The sequence below is a fragment of the Scyliorhinus canicula genome, chromosome 14 (assembly GCF_902713615.1).
Source record: "Scyliorhinus canicula chromosome 14, sScyCan1.1, whole genome shotgun sequence".
Lineage (NCBI taxonomy): Eukaryota > Metazoa > Chordata > Chondrichthyes > Carcharhiniformes > Scyliorhinidae > Scyliorhinus > Scyliorhinus canicula.
The window spans coordinates 56,865,589-56,890,079 of record NC_052159.1 but is presented as its reverse complement, the minus strand read 5'-3'; the positions used below and the strand labels follow the sequence as shown (position 1 = coordinate 56,890,079).

General features: G+C 44.7%; 1 protein-coding gene across 9 annotated transcripts in view; it reads right to left on the bottom strand.

The window, feature by feature from the left end:
• pspc1 (paraspeckle component 1) overlaps positions 1 to 24,491 on the bottom strand; it is a 145,798-nt gene that overhangs the window by 108,053 nt on the left and 13,254 nt on the right. For all 9 annotated transcript variants that reach the window (XR_005463141.1, XR_005463142.1, XM_038817988.1 and 6 more), the window contains 3 exons: positions 21,640 to 21,735; positions 19,165 to 19,361; positions 7,378 to 7,462 (listed from right to left, as the gene is read on the bottom strand). Coding sequence is in view for 7 of the 9 variants with exons in the window: in XM_038817988.1 (XP_038673916.1) it covers positions 7,378 to 7,462; positions 19,165 to 19,361; positions 21,640 to 21,735 (378 nt within the window). In the remaining 2 variants the exon portion in view is untranslated. The remainder of the gene's footprint in view (positions 1 to 7,377; positions 7,463 to 19,164; positions 19,362 to 21,639; positions 21,736 to 24,491) is intronic.

Genomic DNA, 24,491 nt, shown 5'->3' with positions numbered 1-24,491 from the left:
ATCCTACGACTAGTAACTCACCTCCTGACCTCCACCAAAGCCTGTCCTCCATCTACAAGGCACAAGTTAGGAGTGTAATGGAATACTTTCCACTTGCCCCGATGAGTGCAGCTCCAACAACACTCAAGAAGCTAGACACCTACCAGGACAAAGCAGCTCGCTTGACTGCTCCCTATTCCACAAACATTCAAACCCTCCACCACCGACAAACAGTAATAGCCGTGTGTACCATCCACAATATGTAATTCCTCAGACAACACCTTCCAAACCCATGACCACTGTCATCCAGAAGGAGAAGAGTAGCAGATACCTGGGAACCCCACCATCTGGAGGTTCTTTCCAAGTCATTCGGTAACATACATACATCCAGATTTTATGATTAATCAAGACACCATGTTCACTAGCCCAATCATAGAATTTACAGTGCAGAAGGAGGCCACTCGACCCATTGAGTCTACACCAGCCCTTGAAAGAGCACCCTACTTACACCTCCACCCTATCCCCGTAAGCCCACCTAACCGTTGGACACTAAGGGGCAATTTAGCCTGGCCAATCTACTTAACCTGCACATTTTTGGACTGTGGGAGGAAACCGGAGCACCCGGAGGAAACCCACGCACACATGGGGAGACAGTGCAAACACCGCCCAGACATCCGAGGCTGGAATTGAACTTGGGTCCCTGGAGCTATGAGGCAGTAGCGCTAACCACTGTGCCACCATGCCACCCTTTTGGTTAAGGCCACCACCAGGCTTGGCACTAAGTTATCCAGACCACAAAGTACCATGGTTGATTCCTTTCTGGTGCTACATCGGACTGAAATTGGGCATGTATAAATGACCATTATAGCCAAACTGTTCATTAGAACTCCCCATTTACAAATGCACTGGTGTCACTTGAAGAAATTTCAAAGAACAAAGAGGTCCTTCGGCCCTCCAAGCCTGAGCCGATCATGATGTCCTAATGGAAAAAAACACCTGCCCGTACTCAGTCCATATCCCTCTATTTCCTCTGGCAGCGCATTCCAAGCACCCATCACTCTGCGTGCTTCAATAATGTGGTGGCCAGAACTGCATGCAATACTGCAAATGCGGCTGAACCAAGGTTTTATATAGCTGTGATATGATTTCCCAACTCTTATACTCAATGCCCCGGCTGATGAATGCAAGCATGCCGTATGCCTTCTTAATCACCTTGGCATTTGTGTTGCCACTTTTAGGGAACCGTGGACCTGCACGCCCAGATTGGATTGGATTTGTTTATTGTCACGTGTACCAAGGTACAGTGAAAAGTATTTTTCTGCAAGCAGCTCAACAGATCATTAAGTACATGAAAAGAAAAGGAAATAAAAGAAAATACATGATGGGGCAACACAAGGTACTGGCATTGGGTGAAGTATACAGGAGTGTAGTGCTAATGAGGCCAGTCCATAAAAGGGTCGTTTAGGAGTCTCTTAACAGCGGGGAAGAAGCTGTTTTTGAGTCTGGTCGTGCGTGTTCTCAGACTTTTGTATTTCCTGCCCGATGGAAGAAGTTGGAAGAGTGAGTATGCTGGGTGGGAGGGGTCTTTGATGACGCTGCCAGCTTTCCCCAGGCAGTGGGAGGTGTAGATGGAGTCAATGGACGGGAGGCAGGTTCGTGCGATGGACTGGGCGGTGTTCACGACTCTCTGAAGTTTCATGCGGTCTTGGGCCGAGCAGTTGCCATACCAGGCTGTGATGCAGCCAGATAGGATGCTTTCTTTGGTGCTTCTGTAAAAGTTGGTAAGAGTTAATGTGGACATGCCGAATTTCCTTAGTTTCTTGAGGAAGAATAGGCGCTGATGTGCTTTCTTGCGCCGACGTGGGTGGACCAGGAGAGATTTTTTGGAGATGTGTACCCCATGGAATTTGAAACTGCTAACCATCTCTACCTCGGCCCCGTTGATGCTGACAGGGGTGTGTACAATACTTTGCTTTCTGAAGTCAATGACCAGCTCTTTAGTTTTGCTGACATTGAGGGATAGATTGTTGTCGCTGCACCACTCCACTAGGTTCTCTATCTTCCTCCTGTATTCTGACTCGTCATTATTCGAGATCTGGCCCACTATGGTCGTATCGTCAGTAAACCTGTAGATGGAGTTGGAATCAAATTTTGCCAAGCAGTCGTATTTGTATACGGAATATATGGGGCTAAGTACGCAGCCTTGCGGGGCCCCGGTATGGAGGACTATTGTGGAGCAGGTGTTGTTGTTTATTCGTTCTGATTGTGGTCTGTGGGTAAGAAAGTAGAGGATCCAGTTGCAGAGTGAGGAGCCAAGTCCTAGGTTTTGGAGCTTTTGGAGATGTTAATGTTCCCAAGGGTTCTGCTACATACAGTATAATTCATACCGAGATTTGATCCTCCAATGTGCATCACCTCACATCCGTCCGGATTAAACTCTTATCAGCCATTTCTATGCCCCAAGTTTCCAATCTATCTGACAATCCTCGGTACTCTATCAGCAACTCCACCAGTCTTCGCGCCATCAGCAAACGTACTGATTAGATCATCCACATTTTCCGCCAGATCGTTTATATATACTACAAACATCGGAGGTCCCAGCAGTGATCCTTGCAGAACACCATTCATTACAGATCTCCATTCAAAAAACACTCTTCCATCGCTCGTCGCTTTCTTCTAGAACCAAGCTAGTTCTGTATTCATCTAGCCAGCCCACCCCGAATCCCATGTGATTTTACTTTTTGTACCAGTCTGTCATGTGGGACCTTGTCAAACTCCTTACTGAAGTCCATATAAACTCATCCACAGCCTGTCACTCATCAATTTTGTCATTTCCTCTAAAAACATCAAGTTGATGATACATGACCATTCCCGTATGAAATCATCTTTCCTGTCACTAACTACTCCATTTTCCTCCAAATGTGCATACATCCTGTTCCTCAGTATCATTTCCTAAATCTTCCCCACCACGGAGGTCCGGCTGGATTGACCTTACTTCCTTTCTCAAACAAAGGAACATTGGCTATTCTCCAGTCCTCTGGAACCTCACCTGAGGTCAAAGAGGATGTGAAGATATCTATAAAGGCTGAGCTACGTCTCCCCATGCCTCCCGCAGTAACCAGGGATAGATCCCATCTGGCCCTGGGGACTTATACCTTAGTGCAATTTACGATACAACATTTTCTTCTTTGATATATTGACGTTCACAAGAGGGTTCACACACCTCTCCCTGACCTCAACATCCGTCATGTCCTTTTCATTGGTGAATACCTATACAAAAGTGCTTATTAAGGATTTCACCCACTTCCTGCGTTCCACGCGTAACTTCCCTCCATTGTCCTGAAGTGGGCCTACCCTTTCTCTTGCTACCCTCTTGCTCCTAATATATGCATAAAAAGCCTTGGGATTCTCCTTGACCATGTTTGCTAAAGACATTCCACGGTCCCTTTTAGCCCTCCTAATTCCACGTTTAAGTTCCTTCCTACTTTCACTGCACTCCTCAAGGGCGTCATCAGATTTTAGATGCCTGGACCTATCGTATACTTCCTTTTTCCTTTTGACTAAGCTTACAATTTCCCTTGTCATCTATGGTTCCCGAATCCTGCCATTTCTATCCTTCATTTTTCCGGACACATGCCTGCCCTGCACTTCAATCAACTGGTCTTTAAAAGCCTCCCACATGTCAGACGTGGATTTGTCCTCAAATAGCCGTTCTCAATCCACATTCCCCAGTTCCTGTCTAATTTGAATGTGTTGGCCCTCACCCAATTAAGCACCCTCACCCACGGGGCACTCTTGTCCTGATCCATGGCTACTGAAAATCGTATGGAATTATGGCCGCTGAGTCCAAAATGCTTCTGACTAAAACATCAACCACCTGGCCTGGCTCATTCCCTAATATCTAGTTCAGTATGGCCCTCTCCCTGGTTGGATTGTCAACATAATGTATCAAAAGCCCTCTTGAACACATCTAACAAACTGCTTTCCATCCGAGCATCTGGCTGCAAGGGATTCCCAGTCAACATGGGGAAGTTAAAATCATCCATCATAACTCACCTGCTTTTTTCACACCTTTTCAGTATCTGACTACACCACTGCTCCTCTGTGTCTCTTGCGTGCAGTTGGGAGTACATTCCCAATGTTATGATTTCACCCTTCTTATTCCTGAGCTCCACCCATAATGCCTCACTCCTAGATCCCTCCAATGTGTCTTCCCTCAACACAGCTCTGATCTGCTCCCTAATCAGAAATGCAACTCCCCCACCTCTTGTGTTTCCCCCTCTGTTCCATCCAAAACAACAATATCCTGGAACGTTAAGCTGCCAGTTCTGTCCCACCATTAAACATGCCTCCGTAATTAGATCACAGTTCCAAGCTGTAATCCAGGCACTCAGTTCATCAATTTTACCTGTTATACCTATTGCATTGAAGCAAACGAACTCCAGACCTAGTGTGCTGCTGAGCCCTGCAGCTTCCCTCTGCCTGCTCTTACTCTGAGCTATGTTTTATCTCAGTCTCACTTTTTCCCCCCAGTCTCCACTTACTTGCCTGCTGTTCAGTTCTCACTCCCCTGCCACACTAGTTTAAACCCTCCCTAAACCTCCCGCCCACGATATTGGTGCCGCTCCAGTCAGGTGCAACCAATCCTTCCTGCACAGGTCCCACCTTCCTCAGAAGACTTCCCTATAAATCCATATATTTAAAGCCCTCCCACCAGCTCTTTAGCCACGTGTTCAACTGTACTATCTCCGTGTTCCAAGCCTCCTTAACAAGTGGCATGGAGAATACTCCTGAGATTACTACCCTAGAGGTCCTGCAATTTAGCTCCTCATTTAACTCCCTGAATTGTCTTTCCTTCAAGTTGCTATGTAGCCATTAAGCTGGACACATCTTTTGTCTCTCTCCACTCTACCCATTACCACACCCTTTAGATTTTTGTTCCATGAAACCTCATCATTTAGTCTCTCCTCTCCTCTACCCGATCACATTTAGTCTTTGACAAAGTTAACCATCCCTCCATCCCAATAACCTGTTCAAAACCTTTTACATTTCTAACTTTCCTACGTTCTGATGAAGGATCAGCACAACCTGAAATACTAATTCTCTTTCTCCACGGCTACTGTCTGAGCTGATGAGTTTTTATTTCATCTCCCATTTTAGTAATAGCACATTAATTCTAAAAAATACATTTTGAAATTTTTCAATCAGCTTGGTTCATTTTGTAGCACTCTCACATTGAAGAGTAATAGACTGCAGTGTTACTCCAGGACACGAGTAAATAATCTCGACTGGCACACTGTTGCAGTGTTGAAGATCTCTGGTTCAAGTGTGTGGCAGAAATTCGAGCACTAGTTAAAGAGGGCTTTGCTCTCATATCTAGCTAATATTCCGTTCTCAATCAAGAGCAAAAATTAACTGGTCATTCATTATATTGCTGCTTGTTTTGCACAATCACAACACTTTTTTTAAAAGTACGTAATGCATGGAAAGTATTTTGGAGGGAAACAGTTAACGTAGTGATGGCACATATAAATCCAAGTTCTTTTCTGACATGTAACACTTATTTTCCTGTCCACCTCACCCACCACATGACAGACAGTGTAGTTGTGCACACACCTAAATTGACCTCAGATGAATACGGGCAACTTCCAACCAACAAACAATGGGTGCCAAGCATGATCATCTCCACATTGTGCTAATTCCTAGTCATTTTGAGGGATTTGTCACTGTTGCAGTTTTGAAAAAAAATAATGACTTCTAGTTTCTAGATGTTATTTGGATCTACAGCAGCTATCAGTAACCAAATAGCTTCAACCCCAAAGTGCAAGCAAGGAAATGCTCTTTCCCAGATGCTGCAGACCTGCGGAGTATTTCCAAATAGCAAATTGCTGATATGGACATTCAAATTTTATATGGAGATTGGGAGGTTGATAAGGTGGTAGTATTAGTATAGATTTCTACCAGAGTGCTTTAACCCAGCGGGCACTGACTCAAATATTTAAGTTATTAGCAAAATAAATCAGGAATCTGAAAATGTGTTTATTTCTTTGTGTATGAAGTGTTCCTTTATTTTATCCAGTACCGTGAAACACAAACCACATTTGAGGTCTTTCCTTTTCAAAATTAGGTTGAGGAAAGCCATCACTGCTGTGTAATTTAGTATTTTTCATGTAGCAGTTAGTTATAGCAGTGCCAGGTATGGAGATGCACATGCTTCTAGACCAACCTGAAACCACAGCCCATAATTTACCAGTGTTACATTTTGTGCATGTTTTTAAGCAGATCTGTCAGAGTAACATATGCCATTCAGCATCAAAGTAAGGGAAAGATTTTTTGTAAACCAAAGTCAGCTAACTAGATGGAGCCTACCCCAACTTATTTCAGATGAGATACAAAGTGCCTGCAAATAGAAGGAACTACCATGCCACCAACCTGGACGCACATGTCAGCATCTCTTTTCCTGCACCACCCAGTTTCTCCCCACGATCAAGCTCAAATTATATTCCGGTTCATAATGACACCACCAAAATAGAAAAAAGTGCGAACGTATCATTTCTCTCAATCAACACAATTAATTCCAACACATATACTGCATGACAGTGCCAAGTATACACAATGCAGATTAGTGCACGCAGCAGTAACACAACAGCCAAATCCAAAACTGGAGCCAAATGAATAAATTACTTCTTGCACTTATATTTTTTTAAAAGTGCAAGGTAGAATTAGTTAATCAAGTGCAGTATGCAGCACAGTGGTTAGCACTGTTGCTTCACAGCGCCAGGGTCCCGGGTTCGATTCCTGCTTGGGTCACTGTCTGTGCGGTGTCTGCACGTTTCTCCCCATGTCTGCATGGGTTTCCTCCGGGTGCTCGTTTCCTCCCACAAGTCCCAAAAGACACGTTGTTCAGTTAATTGGGCATTCTGAATTCTCCCTCTGTGTACCCGAACAGGTGCCGGAATGTGGCGACTAGGGCCTTTTCACAGCAACTGCATTACAAGGTTAATATAAGCCTACTTTTGCCAATAAAGATTATTATTATTATACATACATCCAGGACTGTTAGAGAATTACACTAACAGGGCCTGAAACAAGAATGCCGCATGGGGAAACTATTCCACTTGAATAAGTTATTACAAAGACACAAGTCAGCATTCAAACTGACATGTACAAATGACCAAAACGTCACCAAAAACACATTTACTGAAAATCTGAAATGGAAGTTTGGTACAAGGTACAATCACCATTCTAATCTCCTCCACTTAAAAATGTGAAAAACAGAAGAGTCGGATCATTGAGCGAGCTTGTTAACACAAGTCTATTTTAATGTAGGTAAATGTTTCAGAAAAAAAAAAGAAATCTTATACCATGCTGCATGCTCTGAACCGGACACATACACACCTCATTTCGATCTGTTTTCGCTTCTGCAGCTCTTGATTCCTCATTTCTTCCAGTCGTCTCAACTCCTCTTGACGTCTCATCAAATCTACAAAGAACGATCAATCATTTTGACATGTGTTATAGAACACACATTAGATCAATCCATTTTAAATACCTCTTTCAGAGTGTTTGCACTGACCAAGTAGCTGTACAATATATTCATTAAATTTCCAGCGCTGCTCGATTTCACTATGGTGCAACACAATTATATAGCATACAAACAAGAGTTAGACTTCCAAAGTAGCTACATAATTCCCAACACAGTAGCAGGAAACCATAGAGCCCAGACAACCCAATAATAGCAATGATCTTTGTTCAGTGGGAAGCCAGAGGACGAGAAAGCATTTCAAAGCTAGCAGATGACAACTAAAAAAGTACTAAGGGTTTTTGGCGGGGGGGGGGGGAAAGAGAGTGAAGATGAAATACGAGTGTAAGCCAGCTAGTAATATAAAAGAAGATTGCAAGAGATTTTTTTCAATATAGAAAAGATAAGAGCGAGGTGAGAATGGACATTGGGCTGGAAAATTAGGCTGGAGAAGTAGTAACGGGGAACAAAGAAATGGCACAGGACATAAATAGGCACTTTGCATCTTTCTTCATGGTGGAGGACAATGGTGACATACCAGAAGTTCATGAGAGCTAGTGAGCAGAGTTGAGCGTAGAAGCCATCATTAACAAAGTGCTGGGAAAGCTGAAAGGTCTGAAGGTGGATAAATCACCCAGACCGGATGGACTACACCCCAGGGTTCTGAAGTCACTGAGTGTCTTTAAGACAGAGATAGAAAGGGATCAGGGGCTACAGAGAGAAGACAGGAGAATGGGGATGAGGGAACATTTCAGCCCTGATCGAATGGTGGAGCAGAATTAGGCTGACTACAAACATTCCACTCAAAGATGTTTGATACCCCACTGGTACAAAATTTAAAGAATGCATTTAATATTTGAAATATTTAAAGCAAGAAGCAAAAGACCTTCTTTTTTTAAAATAAATTTAGATTACCCAATTATTTTTTCCAATTAAGGGGCAATTTAGCGTGGCCAATCCACCTACTCTGCACATTTTTGGGTTGTGGGGGCGAAACCCACGCAGACACAGGGAGAATGTACAAACTCCACACAGACAGTGACCCAGAGCCGGGATCGAACCTGGGACCTCAGCGCCGTGAGGCGGTTGTGCTAACCACTAGGCCACCGTGCTGCCCGCAAAAGACCTTTTTTAATATATCAGTTAAGTTATTAGTGCCTGCGTTAAGCGCGTCACAACCTCCTGAATTTATGCAGAATACCCTTCAGTGCATGAAGAGCTGCCGGTCCCCAGGCTCATGAGATATATGTCTTTCAGTAGCTGGTTGGGCCACACGTCTTTCACCCTGTATTCACCTGCCCTGCAATAGGCTTCGCCGGCAGTCGACATATCTCACGCTCATCCAAGTCATCACCTTCAGGCTATCATCCCCCTCACACAACGCACAGAGCCATGGCCTTGTGCACAACCACACTATCAAAGTAGTGCAGGCCACCTAACTGGTCCAAGTGGATATTGGTGGCAATGGCAAAGAGCAGCTGGGAGCTAATCAAGCTGGCCTGGTGCATGTCTTCAACGAATCAGCTCGGGCTCCAGGTTTGTGTCAACCACCAAGTCCTGGTGCAAGTCTTGCAGCAGCCAAATGCGAGCCTGGTTCCCCAACTCAAATAAACACTTCCAGACCAGGTACAGGCCAGCTGACACCATTGCCACCTGATCTGTCCCTGGCCTTGTTAATGCTCTCAAGGAAGATCTGTGGCAGTTTCCTTTGCGCTGTATTTGTTCAGATGACATTCAGAATTTTCCCCCAGATAGCACTTGATATGTCTGGTGCAGCTACATTAAGCAGGGAGGAAGGCAATGCTGTGGTTGAGCCAGGAACATAAACCAACATGTTTTCATGTGACAGAATTATATTTGTTTAACTCATCTTTTTTCGGGAATGCATTAGGTTCACTAAACAAGAGAGAGCTATACTCCTACATACGCTCACGTGATCATCATAACATTCCCCCATTAACGCACCTTACAACCTACAAATTACATGCACAGGACCAGCAAGTATGTACTTGCAAAACAGGAATCCCACAATGACCAACTCACACTCCAGGAATGATTTGCACCAAAAGCATAGTTTAGAAAGCTCATTGGTGTCAGGTCAAAGATGAAAAAATTATGTTACGTTATCATAATTTCAGACCCCTAAACGGGGCAGGAAAATGGAAGAAGAAATCTAGACAGACCAGAGTGATTAAATGGAGAAAACTGAACGCAGTATTTATAATTGTGTGCATTTGTCCTGCCTTCAGCAATAGTTTGCCAATATTAAGAGGAGAGGCAATTGTGGATTAATACAAGTTGCAAACTGAAATTGGATAGCATTTAATTATGTGCTTGCAGCATAGTTGCTTCACAGCTCTAGGCTCCCAGGTTCGATTCCCAACTTGGGTCGCTGCGTGTGTGGAGTCTGTACATCTTCCCCATGTCTGCATGGGTTTCCTCTGGGTTCTCCGGTTTCCTCCCACAGTCCAAAGATATGCAGGTTAGGTGGACTGGCCATGCTAAATTGCCTTCAGTATCCAAAATGGTTAGGTGAGGTTACTGGGTTACAGGGGTAGGGTGGAGAAGTGGGCTTAAAGGGGGTGCTCTTTCCAAGAGCTGGTGCAGACTCGATGGGCCAAATGGCCTCCTTCTGCACTGTAAATTCTATGATTCTGTGTCAGCACAACCACATTGTCAGTCTCAATGTCCAAATAGAGTGAAAAACATGAGCATAAAATTGAGGTCCAGATTGTAATGGTACACATTTTAAAGTAGTTAAATGAGTAGACGTGGAAAGAAAAGGAGATTTCAAAATGACAGAATAAATGCTCGAGAGGCCGCAGGGAAGCCAGAAACCGCGGAAAAGGACAGGAGCATCGGGTAAGCAGGTCCCCCTCGCCTCATGGATCCGGTGATCCAGAGGGGAAGACTGGCGACCCAGACAGCAGGCCCCCTGCTCAACCCCCACCTGGAGATGGTTGGAAGACGTTCCCAACGAAGGAGCTCATTGCAATGAAGGACAAGATTAAGGTTGAGATCCAAACAGCGGTCAGGGGGACAGAGGCACTCGCAGCCATGCAGATGGTGCTCGACAGGATGGAAAGGAACCTCCCAAGTAGAACGATTCAAGAACTCAAAATGGCATCGACAGATCAAAATGATTGGATTGTCACCCTGGAGGCTGAAAGGGAAGTTCGAGGACCAAGAGAACCGGTCCAGGCGACAAAACATTCGAATGTGGGCCTGCCAGTGGGAATTCAGGATACAGGCCCAACCGACTGTGGCCCAGATGTTGAGGAACCTGGTTGGAAGGGATAGTTTCCCCAAGGCGCCGGGGATTAACAGGGCCCACAGCTCACTCCGACCAAAGCCTAAGGCCGGGGAGCAGCCAAGGGCGATAATAGCCAAACTGCACAGGTACCAGGATCGGGAGAGGATCCTGCATTGGGCTCGGCAGATGAAGGCAAGCAGATGGGAAGGACACAGGATAAGGGGCGGGCTGAGAAGGGAATAGAGGGGGGAACATAGCGATAAGGAGGGAAGGGTTCTAGAAGGACATAAACTGGCGAAGTTCAGGAAGATGAAAAAGATGGCACTGTAATTGCTACCAGTGCCACGAGCTAGTCAGAGTAGGAATGTCAGGATAGATAGGATGAATGCGTGGCTCGAGAGATGGTGCAAGAGGGAGGGATTCAAATTCCTGGGCATTGGGATCGGTTCTGGGGGAGGTGGGACCAGTACAAACCGGACGGTCTGCACTTGGGCAGGACTGGAACCGATGTCCTAGGGGGGGCGTTTTCTAGAGCTGTTGGGGAGGGTTTAAACTAATGTGGCAGGGGGATGGGAACCAATGCTGGAAGTTGGAAGGTAGTAAAACAGGGACAGAAACAAAAGGAAGTAAGGGGAAAAGTGCAAGGCAGAGAAGACATAGTCAGAAATCCATAAGGGCGACAGTACAAGGTACAGTGACTGAGGGGAGCACAGTGAATAGGCCCAATAATAACAAAAGGAATAAAACTGGAGATGTTAAGATTCAAAACAGAGGTAAAAAAACCAACATAAGTGTACTTTACCTGAATGCTCGTAGTATTCGGAATAAAGTAAATGAGTTGGTGGCACAAATCATCGTAAATGACTATGATTTAGTGGCCATTACTGAAACATGGTTAAAGGATGGTCACGACTGGGAGTTAAATATCCGAGGGTATCAAACTATTCGGAAGGACAGAGTGGATGGTAAGGGAGGTGGTGTTGCTCTGTTATTTAAGGATGACATCCGGGCAATAGTAAGGGATGACATTGGTGCTATGGAGGATAAGGTTGAATCCATTTGGGTGGAAATCAGGAATAGTAAGGCGAAAAAGTCACTGATAGAGGAGTAGTCTATCGGCCACCAAATAGTAACGATATGGTGGGGCAGGCAATAAACAAAGAAATAACTGATGCATGTAGAAATGGTACAGCAGTTATCATGGGGGATTTTAATCTACATGTCGATTGGTTTAACCAGGTCGGTCAAGGCAACCGTGAGGAGGAGTTTATAGAATGTATCCGCGATAGTTTCCTAGAACAGTATGTAATGGAACCTACGAGGGAACAAGCGGTCCTAGATCTTGTCCTGTGTAATGAGACAGGATTGATTCATGATCTCATAGTTAGGGATCCTCTCGGAAGGAGCGATCACAATATGGTGGAATTTAAAATACAGATGGAGGGTGAGAAAGTAAAATCAAATACTAGTGTTTTGTGTTTAAACAAAGGAGATTACAAGGGGATGAGAGAAGAACTAGCTAAGGTAGACTGGGAGCTAAGACTTTATGGTGGAACAGTTGAGGAACAGTGGAGAACCTTCCAAGCGATTTTTCACAGTGCTCAGCAAAGGTTTATACCAACAAAAAGGAAGGACGGAAGAAAGAGGGAAAATCGACCGTGGATATCTAAGGAAATAAGGGAGAGTATCAAATTGAAGGAAAAAGCATATAAAGTGGCAAAGATTGCTGGGAGATTAGAGGACTGGGAAATCTTTAGGGGGCAACAGAAAGCTACTAAAAAAGCTATAAAAAAGAGTAAGATAGAGTATGAGAGTAAACTTGCTCAGAATATAAAAACAGACAGTAAAAGTTTTTACAAATATATAAGACAAAAAAGAGTGGCTAAGGTAAATATTGGTCCTTTAGAGGATGAGAAGGGAGTTTTAATAATGGGAAATGAGGAAATGGCTGAGGAACTGAACAGGTTTTTTGGGTCGGTCTTCACAGTGGAAGACACAAATAACATGCCAGCGACTGATAGAAATGAGGCTATGACAGGTGAGGACCTTGAGAGGATTGTTATCACTAAGGAGGGAGTGATGGGCAAGCTAATGGGGCTAAAGGTAGACAAGTCTCCTGGCCCTGATGGAATGCATTCCAGAGTGCTAAAAGAGATGGCTACGGAAATTGCAGATGCACTAGTGATAATTTACCAAAATTCACTAGACTCTGGGGTGGTCCCGGTGGATTGGAAATTAGCAAACGTGACGCCACTGTTTAAAAAAGGAGGTAGGCAGAAAGCAGGAAATTATAGGCCAGTGAGTTTAACTTCGGTAATAGGGAAGATGCTGGAATCTATCATCAAGGAAGAAATTGCGAGGCATCTGGATAGAAATTGTCCCATTGGGCAGACGCAGCATGGGTTCGTTAAAGGCAGGTCATGCCTAACTAATTTAGTGGAATTTTTTGAGGACATTACCAGTGCAGTAGATAACGGGGAGCCGATGGATGTGGTATATCTGGATTTCCAGAAAGCCTTTGACAAGGTGCCACACAAAAGGTTGCTGCATAAGATAAAGATGCATGGCATTAAGGGTAAAGTAGTAGCATGGATAGAGGATTGGTTAATTAATAGAAAGCAAAGAGTTGGGATAAATGGGTGTTTCTCTGGTTGGCAATCAGTAGCTAGTGGTGTCCCTCAGGGATCCGTGTTGGGCCCACAATTGTTCACAATTTACATTGATGATTTGGAGTTGGGGACCAAGGGAAATGTGTCCAAGTTTGCAGATGACACTAAGATGAGTGGTAAAGCGAAAAGTGCAGAGGATACTGGAAGTCTGCAGAGGGATTTGGATAGGTTAAGTGAATGGGCTCGGGTCTGGCAGATGGAATACAATGTTGACAAATGTGAGGTTATCCATTTTGGTAGGAATAACAGCAAACGGGATTATTATTTAAACGATAAAATATTAAAGCATGCCGCTGTTCAGAGAGACTTGGGTGTGCTAGTGCATGAGTCACAGAAGGTTGGTTTACAAGTGCAACAGGTGATTAAGAAGGCAAATGGAATTTTGTCCTTCATTGCTAGAGGGATGGAGTTTAAGACTAGGGAGGTTATGTTGCAACTGTATAAGGTGTTAGTGCGGCCACACCTGGAGTATTGTGTTCAGTTTTGGTCTCCTTACTTGAGAAAGGACGTACTGGCACTGGAGGGTGTGCAGAGGAGATTCACTAGGTTAATCCCAGAGCTGAAGGGGTTGGATTATGAGGAGAGGTTGAGTAGACTGGGACTGTACTCGTTGGAATTTAGAAGGATGAGGGGGGATCTTATAGAAACATTTAAAATTATGAAGGGAATAGATAGGATAGATGCGGGCAGGTTGTTTCCACTGGCGGGTGACAGCAGAACTAGGGGGCATAGCCTCAAAATAAGGGGAAGTAGATTTAGGACTGAGTTTAGGAGGAACTTCTTCACCCAAAGGGTTGTGAATCTATGGAATTCCTTGCCCAGTGAAGCAGTTGAGGCTCCTTCATTACATGTTTTTAAGGTAAAGATAGACAGTTTTTTGAAGAATAAAGGGATTAAGGGTTATGGTGTTCGGGCCGGAAAGTGGAGCTGAGTCCACAAAAGATCAGCCATGATCTAATTGAATGGCGGAGCAGGCTCGAGGGGCCAGATGGCCTACTCCTGCTCCTAGTTCTTATGTTCTTATGTAAGCAGTCACTTTGGAGGGTCCTGAACAAAGGGAAACCCTGGAGCGCAGGAGCTTACCCACGTGGCGTCCACACAGTTGGCCGCCATGTTGGGTGGCCCCATGGCAAAGGGAAACCCCGGAGCGCAGGAGGCCCGGCCTCCGGGTGAGAACGGTGTCCACGGCCATTTTGGATGGCCCCCGAATAAAGCGGAACCCCGGAGTGCGGAGGCGCATCAACAAGGTTTAAGTGTGGTTGATCCCACAGACGGCAGAAAGCCCCCACCAGGATAGTCACCTGGAAAGTTAGGGGACTTAATGGCCTAGTTAAAAGATCCAGAGTCTTTGTCTACCTGAAATATATGAGAGCTGACATTGTCTTCCTCCAAGAGACACACCCGAGGGAGAAGGATTGATTGTGGTAAGGAAGGGCTGGGAGTAGCTATTTTAATAAGCAAGAGGATAATGTTACGGAGACAAACATGGTCACAGACCCAGGAGGAGTGTACATCATGTCCCAGACGGTGAATCGGTAGTCCTGGCGAACTTGTGCTTCCCCAACTGGAGCAACACGGCATTTATAAAGAAAACCGTGGCGGAAATCCGGAAGGGTGGGGGTGGGTGGGTGAAGAGTGAGAGAGAGAGAGAACTTTTAACTGGGTACCAGACCTACTGACGGACAGATCAAACCCCAGAATGGAGAAAACAGCAGGCATGGTTAGGGAACTGGCAACGTTTATGGAACAGATGGGGGCAAGTGGACCGCGGTTCATGCACCCAGGTGCACCCAAGGAATTTTCGTTCTTCACACCAGAACACAAGGTCGACACCCGCACCAACCTCTTTGTAGAGGGAAAACCAGAGATAGTCAAAGTGGAATACCTCGCAATTCCAATCTCCGACCACGCTCCGCACTACATGGATGCGACGTTGTAGATGGACTGTGCCCAACGGCCCATATGGAGGTTGGACATTACCCTCCTGGCCAACAAGGTTAATTACTAGAAAACATCTCAGACAGCAGCACGGTGGCGCAGTGGTTAGTCCTGCTGCCTCATGGCGCCGAGGTTGCAGGTTCGACCCCGGTTCTGGGTCACTACCCATGTGGAGTTTGCACATTCTCCCCCTGTTTGCGTGGGTTTTGCCCCCACAATCCAAAGATGTGCAGGTTAGGTGGATTGGCCACGCTAAATTGCCCCTTAATTAGAAAAAATGAATTAAGCAGAGAGGAAGCAGCTACAAACGGACTTTAACCTGCTATCCACCAGGAAAGCACCATACGCATGGAGAGAAGGTCAGCCCCCTTCTAGATCACCTGCTGAGAAGGCAGGCAGTGACATGGGAATTGGCACTTATGAAGAATAGCAGAGCAGACTGGTAGCCAAATCAACAAAAGTTAACAAAGCATTCGAGGTCTTCTACCAGGGATCCTCCGAGGTTCCCCGACGGAGACTTGGGGTGAAACGGTTCCTCGATGGTCGGGACATGCCAGTCATGGGGAATGATAGATGGAGGGAGCTGGAAGCACCAATAGGACTGGGACAGGTCATGGGACAACATCTGCTCATCACAGGTGGGGAAGATGCCAGGACCAGATGGGTTCCCAGCGGACTGTTACAAAGAATTTGCGCCGGCTCTTGCCCCGCACCCATGAGAGATGCTCAAAGACTCACTAGCGAGCAGCACCATGCCTCCAACATTAACACAGGCCATCATATCACTGATACCCAAAAAGACAAAAACCCAGCAGAATGTGAATTATACATACCCATTTCGCTGCTCAATGTGGATGCGAAAATAATCGCAAAAGTCCTGGCCAAGAGACTGGAGAACTGCGTACCGGAGGTGGTTGCAGAGGTCGAGGCAGGCTTTGTGAAAGGCCAGCTAACTGATAACATCAGACGGCTGCTGAACGTGATACTAACCCCATCTGGGAGAGAACACCAGGGGTGATCCGTCTCCCTGGACGTAGAGAAGGCCTTCGACAGAATTGAGAGGAAGTACCTCATTCAGGTATTAGAGGGGTTTGGGCTAGGGGCAAACGCCACCAGCCCGGAATACTTGCAACTGCACAGACTCACAAGGCAGGGATGTCCACTGTCCCTTCTAATATTCCCCTGCCAACTGAACCACTGGCGATTGCCATGGGAGATTCAGGAGGCTGGAGTGGAATCCGAAGAGGAGGCAGAGAGCATGGAGTCTCACCCTGTGTGGATGCACCCTATACCTTGAATCCACAAAACAGCATGAAAGAAATCACAACGTTTTTAAGGGTTCGGAGCCTTCTCGGGTTACAAACCAACCTGGCAAGAGCAAGGTATTCCCGGTGAACCAGAGAGAGGGTGGGGCAGAGCTGGATGGTCTACCATTTGAAATAGCACAAAGCAAACTCCACTACCTGGGGATCCAGATAGCCCATGATGGGACACGGGTCCACACTTGGAATTTGACCAGTCTGGTGGAGGAAGTAAAAAAGGACCTATTGAGCTGGGATGAACTCCCACTTTCCCTGGTGGGGAGGGCGCAGACGATCAAGTTGAACGTACTGCACAGGTCCCTCTTCCTGAACAGAACCACTCCAATCTACATCCCCAAAGCCTTTTTCCAAGAAATAGACAAAATGATTGGAGGTGGGGTGAGAGAGGGCAAATCCAAGAATCCCCAAAACATTACTACAAAGGAGAAGACGCATGGGAGACCTGGATCTCCAGAACCTGCAATATAAGACTGGGCAGCCACAGCCGAGAGGATGGGTAAAGAAAGCAATTACGGAATGGGTGAGTCTGGAGGAGTCGTCCCATACAGGAACGACCCTCCAGGCCTTCGCCACAACCCCCCCAACTAGCCCAGTGGTGGTAGCAATCCCGAGAACCTGGAACCAGATGAGGCAGCTCTGCAGTCTGAGCGAGGTGTCCACCGTAGCATCCACAGATAAACACTGAAGAACCACCACTGTGAAGTAAAGGGCCAAGGATAAGACCCTGTAACAGCAAAAGAAGGGAGGTGGGGGATATCGAAAAGGAACAACATGTAAACTGTAACTCTCTCATCTATCTTCAAAGAATGTACGGTGTGAAAGTTCAATAAAAAATAATTCAAAAAATTTGTGAAATTTTTATATTTTTAATTTTGGAAAACAAACGGTTTACTATATCTGATTATTAAATGCACTTTTTTTTACTGCAGCAGCCCGCTTTATGCAGTTTTTTGGTACAGAGACTATAAACAAAAACCACAACTGCCAGCCATTTTCACATCATAAAAAACAAATCTCCTTCAAGGCAATTTAAATTCTCACTGTGGGGATTACAGTAGATTGGTGTGCAGATAGTCCATGTTACATAGCGAGCACCAACACTGCACTTCATTTAAAAATCTGGAATGATTAATTTTACACTCACTGATTGGTATTAAGAGATAAAAGTTTCAGATCTTTTAAAAGTGCAAGCCAGTGAAACAGTTGAAAAGTATGTCAAACTAGGTCTTCAGCAAGTTTCTAAAATATGGTAGGTCATTGTTTATGTAGAGACATAAGCACCTTGTGACAGTTGTGGGGAATTTAGTGATAGTGATAATGTAACCTTAAATTGAGTTGAAAATTCAATTCCTACTGTCAAAACACCAGGTCTTATGGGATTCCCCACCAAGGAGCAACGGTGCCAATTTGCTCCTGTCTGTTGTCATCAAACATCGTTGCTAATAGTGGCAATTCAATTTCAAGTATTCCAGGGTAATATATATGAATGGTTACTTAATTTACTTCAATACCTTAAAGATGCCCCACTGTACGGGGCCTCACGGTAGCATGGTGGTTAGCATCAATGCTTCACAGCTCCAGGGTCCCAGGTTCGATTCCCGGCTGGGTCACTGTCTGTGTGGAGTCTGCACGTCCTCCCTGTGTGTGCGTGGGTTTCCTCCGGGTGCTCCGGTTTCCTCCCACAGTCCAAAGATGTGCGGGTTAGGTGGATTGGCCATGCTAAATTGCCCGTAGTGTAAGGTTAATGGGGGGATTGTTGGGTTACGGGTATGTGGGTTTAAGTAGGGTGATCATTGCTCGGCACAACATCGAGGGCCGAAGGGCCTGTTCTGTGCTGTACTGTTCTGTGTTCTGTGTACCTGGTTATAATACCCGAGCCAGATTTTGGAAATCCCACAACGTCCAGCTCAAGACATTAACATTTAAGAAAGGATTTCCTGACCACCATGGGCAGAGAAACAGAAATGCAGACAACCAAGGGAATGAAGAGAGTGATGAACTTCCCTAGAACAGTCAGAGTAAATTGTAAGATAGCAAATCCCTTATTCAAGGAAGAGGGGATAGAGAAACTGGGAATTACAGGCCAGCTAGCCTAGACATGATTGTACTAGATGGAGAAGTAGCTTGGGCTATTCCTGTCTGTCACTTTATCTCATTATGTTCTAGGTTACAAACCACTGCAGCTAGTCAACAAATATATCAACTATTTTTTTTTTTAAATTGAGAGTACCCAATTATTTTTTCCAATTAAGAGGCAATTTAGAGTGGCCAATCTACCTATCCTGCACATCTTTGGGTTGTGGGGGTGAAACCCACGCAGACACGGGGAGAATGTGCAAACTCCACACGGACAGTGACCCAGGGCCGGGATTCGAACCCATGTCCTCAGCGCCGTAGGCAACAATGCTAACCACTGTGCCACCGTGCTGCCCAACAATATATCAACTATAACCATCTTACAGATATAGTGCAGTAACTTGCCTTGTCTCATAAGCATAAGCTGATGTTCATGACGAGCAGCTTCCATTTCTGCCTCGAGTTTCTGCTTTGCTTCTCTGATGTTTCTGTCAACTTGCTCACGCTGTTGCTTTTCCATTTCATCAAGAGCTTTCCACCGAGATGCATATTCGAATTCAAATGTCCCAGGCTGAGCAAAACGTGGTGGTTGCTCCCTTTCTCTAAAATAATTAAAACATACATTAAACATAAATCACCAAACTACTGCCTAATGACCGTCAGTTTCAATACTTATGAAATACATGGCTCATCATAACCCGCTTTTGCATTATTCAATCATATTCTTTTCAAATAGATCAATGCCCTCTTAAAAAGATTTTCATTAGTTCAGAAGATGGAGACAGGGAAGTTTCTAATTTGTTGCTGCAACACATACTGTCCTTTCATGGTGGATGTTTTGTTTTTACATATGAAAAGTACAATGATTCTCATATGTTACAACATACAATCGACAACATTTTGGTAGAACATGAATATTTCAGGAAACATTTCTTAATCAATAACTTAAAAACCTAATTTTCTCAGATTTATGTTTTTGACCAAGATGTTGGTTGAATAACATGCTCAAGGTCAAAGTGAACTGCACAACTTAGGAAAAAGGTACCACAAGGGACAGCACCAGGTTCCCAGGTTCGACTCCAGGCTTGGGTCACTATCTGTGCTGAGTCTGCATGTTCTCCCCGTGTCTGCGTGGGTTTCCTCCTGGTGTTCCGGTTTCAAAGACGTGTTGTTAGGTGAACTGGACGTTATGAATTCTCCCTCCGTGTACCCCAACAGGTGCCGGAGTGTGGCGACTAGGATGTTTCACAGTAACTTAATTGCAGTGTTAATGTAAGCCTACTTGTGACAATAATTATTATTATTAACCAATGCCAAGCAGCACAGAATTTGGGAAAAGCTGCAGCTTTTCTTCACTAAGATGTTGAGGAAATGTGCACTGGTTACCATGCTCACGTATTTTGCTGATGAGCCAAACACTCTGTCAGAGGTGTAATGTGAAACATGGAGATACTCACATTTCTATTGTTCTATTTTTTTTAAATTTAGAGTGCCCAATTTTTTCCAAGTAAGGGGCAATTTAGCATGGCCAATCCACCTATCCCGCACATCTTTTGGGTTGCGGGGGTGAGACCTACACAAACACGGGGAGAATGTGCAAACTCCACACAGACAGTGACCCAGGGCCGGGATTCGAACCCGGGTCCTCAGCGCCGTAGGCAGCAATGCTAACCACTGTGCCACCGTGCTGCCCTTCTATTGTCCTATTAAGTGCAGTCAAGATAAGATTATCATAGATTATCATAGAATTTACAGTGCAGAAGGAGGATGTCTTTGATAAGAACCGTTCACTTTCAAATCAAGTGCCAAGAATGAAAAAGGAGCTCTGGATTAAATTATAGAACTGCTTCTAGGACAAAATTCTAAGAATTAATCTCGGAATGGACTCCCAGCATCATTTTTGCACAATTGTTCAAACCCCAAAGAAATAATTTTACGCCCTAAAGTCGCAATGTAACATAAATAGAAAAGATTCACATATGACCCCTAGGCAAAAGTGATTAAAGAGCATTTTCTTTGGAGAACAGAAACATAGTTAAGTGAATGACAAATCCCAGTCTTGGTACACATTAACCCGTAGCATCCTGGCTCCCTGACTTCAGATTTGGAGAGTGCTCCAAAGATGCGCTGCGGAATCCCTCTGGCAAGTAAGGCTTTAAGTAAGCAGAAATAGTCCAGTAGCGCTACTCTCCACAGGACAATTTCGCAGGAAACCATCCAACAAAGCAATTTAAATCACGAACTTCAGACGGTTCATCCAGGTTTATACCAATAGTTATTCTGAAAGAGCCAGAAGGGGCTGCTTTAGCTCAGTGGACTAGACAGCTGGTTTGTGATTCAGAACAAGGTCAGCAGTGCGGGTTCAATTCATGTCCCAGCTTACCCGAACAGGCGCTGGAATGTTACGACGAGGGGATTTCAACAGCAACTTCATACTTGTGACAATAAAAGATTATTATAAGACATGAAACCACTTCTAACTTCAGCATAATGATCTAAAACACATGGACCAAGCCCCGCATGGGACACCCCCACACTACAGATCCCCCCTACTCCAGACGAATCACCCCCTCCCAGATAATCCCCCCATACAACCCTCCGTGTAAGGGGACCTGGCTCCCCTGAGCTTGCTGCAGTTGTACCGCACTGAGGTCTGCGAGGAGTTTTTCGCTGCAGCCCCCCAAGTAGCCATCGGAGCCAAAGTTTTTCAGAGCAGGTAAGAGCACTTCAAACCTGTAATTCCAACAAGTCATGACGACTTTGCTGGGTGGGAAGTTATGGTCCATCATATTCGGGTTGCAGTTTGTTTATGCAAACAATGTGCTTAAGGGCCTCTTTTCTGTGCTGTATAACATGCAAAATAAGACCCAAATTATTTACTTGTGGTATTGTGTGTTCTTTTGTAGTAGTTTCTCAGGAAGTCCATCTTCATCATCAAACTGTTCCATGGGCTCCACAATAACCGGACGAGGAGAGCTGAAAATTTATGAAACAATAGTATTTATAGTAAAAAAGGTTGACTACTGAAAATAACCCTTTGAAGCAGGATATGATGTTTATACCATTTCACGGACTACATAATCGAATGGTTCACTCTACAATGAATCTTACCTTCGATCAGCTGTGCCAGACTATGGGCAAGTATGTATAAATATTAAGTTGCTGTGGTCCAAGAGGATACCAACAATTTTTTCCCTCAAATATTTAGAGTACCCAATTCAGTTTTTCCAATTAAAAGGTCAATTTAGTGTGGCCAATCCACCTACCCTGCACATTTTTGGGTTGTGTGGGCGAAACCCATGCAAACACGGTGAGAATGTGCAAACTCCATACGGACAGTGCCCCAGAGCCGGGATTGAACCTGGGACCACGGCGCCATGAGGTAGCGATGCCCTTAGATACCAACAATAAAGCTAAAACAAGGATAAGATTTTGCTGAGGGATATATTAAAAAGCAGAACCAAAGAGGTAATAGTCTCTGAATTACTACCTGAGCTAATTGTCACACAATAAGTCTAAAGAGGTAAATGTGTGGTTCAAAGATTGGTGTGGGAGAAATGGGTTTGAATTCATGAGACATTGGCACTAGTACTGGGGAAGAAGGGAGCTGTTCTATTAAGATGGGCTCCACCTGAATCAGTCCGGGACCAGTTTCATAGCAAAGCGGATAACAAGGGCTGCGGGTGGGGCGGGGCGTGCAAAGAAGAATCATACGAGAATGCGGACATTTGATAATAGAACAAGCATAAAGGCTTATCTCAATGCACAAAGCATGAGTTAACGGCACCACTGGAGACAAAGGGGATATGATTTTGTGGTGATTACTGAGACATGGTTACAAGGAGACCAGGACTGAGAGTTTAATATCCAAGGGTACTCTGTATTTTGGAAGGATAAGCAGGAAGGAAAAGGAGGATATGTAGCTTTGTTATCCAAGAAAGAGATTAGTGCTGTAGTGAGAAATGATAATAGGCACAGGAGATCAAGATGTGTAATCAGTCTGGGTTGAAATAAGAAATAGCAAGAGAAAGAAGTCCCCTATCTAGGGACTTGTAAGAAACGTACAGCAATAACCTTGGGTGATTTTAATAATCTTTATTAATGTGACAAGTAGGCTTACATTAGCACTGGAATGAAGTTACTATGAAAATCCCCTAGTCGCCACATCCGGCACCTGTTCCGAAACACAGAGGGAGAATTCAGAATGTCCAGTTCACCTAACTAGCACGTCTTTCAGGATTTGTGGGAGGAAACCAGAGCACCCGGAGGAAACCCACAGGGAGAACGTGCAGACTCCGCGCAGGCAATGACCCATGCCGGGAATCGAACCTGGGTCCCTGGCACTGCGAAGCAAGAGAGCTATGCATGTACACTGGATTAATCAAATTGGCAGAGGTAGCCTCAAGGTAAAGATCATTGAACGTATTAAAGAGATTGTTTCTTGGAGCAATGTTGTGGAATCAGGGAACTGGCTATACTGGAATTGGTATTGTGTAATGAGGGGGTTGAATTAATCACCTGATAGTTTAGGATCTTCTAAGAGTAATCACAGCATGATAGCTTGAGAATGAGAAACTAGAGTCCCAACTGCGTGTTCTGGAGTTAAACAAAGCTAATTACATAGACATGAGGACAGATTTGGCCCTAGTGGACTGGGCAGAAAGACTAAAAAAAGAGGACAGTCGATGAGCAGTGGCAGTTGTTTAAGGCGATATGCAATTCCACCAAACTAAAAAATATTCAAAAGAGCTAAGAGGGGGAAAACATCCATGGCTAAGCAAGGGAGTTAAAGATAAAAAAGACAAAAACTAAGGCATACTTTTTGTAAAGGCCAATGCCAGACTGGAAAACTTTTAAAGATGAACAAAGGGTTATTAAAAAGGTGGTCGACCGCTTCAAAGATGGAGCAAGCAAAGTGGATCATGGGGATCCTGTAGATATAGTATACCTCGACTTCCAGAAAGCATATGATGCAGTGCCACACAAAAGGTTAACACACAAAGCAAGATCACACGGGGTTAAGGGTAATTTGTTAGCTTGAATAGGGGACTGACTAACCAACAGAAAGCCAAGTTGGGATAATTGGGTCATTTTCTGGTTGGCAAGATGTAACTCGTGGGGTGCCACAGGGTTCAGTCCTCAGGCCCCAACTATTAAAAATCTATATTAAAGACTTGGATGCAGGTACTATAGCCAAATTTGCAGGTGACAATAAAATAGGTGGGATAGTAAGTTGCAATAAAGAAATAAGAATGGATATGGATAAGCGAGTGGGACAAATTTGGCAGATGGAGTTCAACATGAATAAGTGTACGGTTATCCATTTTGGTTGGAAAAATAGAAAGACAACTTATCTAAATGGTGAGAAACATCAGTGCAGAGGGATCCGGCTGCCCTCATGCACAAATTGAAGAACATGAGCATGCAGATACAGCAGGAAATAAAGGAAAGCAAACAGAACTTAGCATTTATTGCTAAAGGAATAGAGTGCAAAATAGGGGCGTGTTTCTGCAACTGTACAAGGCATTAGTGAGATGGCACCTGGAGCATTGCGTAGTTTTGGTTCCCTTACTTGAGCGGGAATGTAGTTGCATTGGAGACAGTTCAGAGGAGGTTCATTTGATTGATTCCAGAGATGAGGGGCTTGTCCTATGAAGAGAGATTGAACAGGGGAGGCCTATTATACTCTCTAGAGAGTTTAGAAGAATGAGAGGGCACCTAATTGAGTTTTA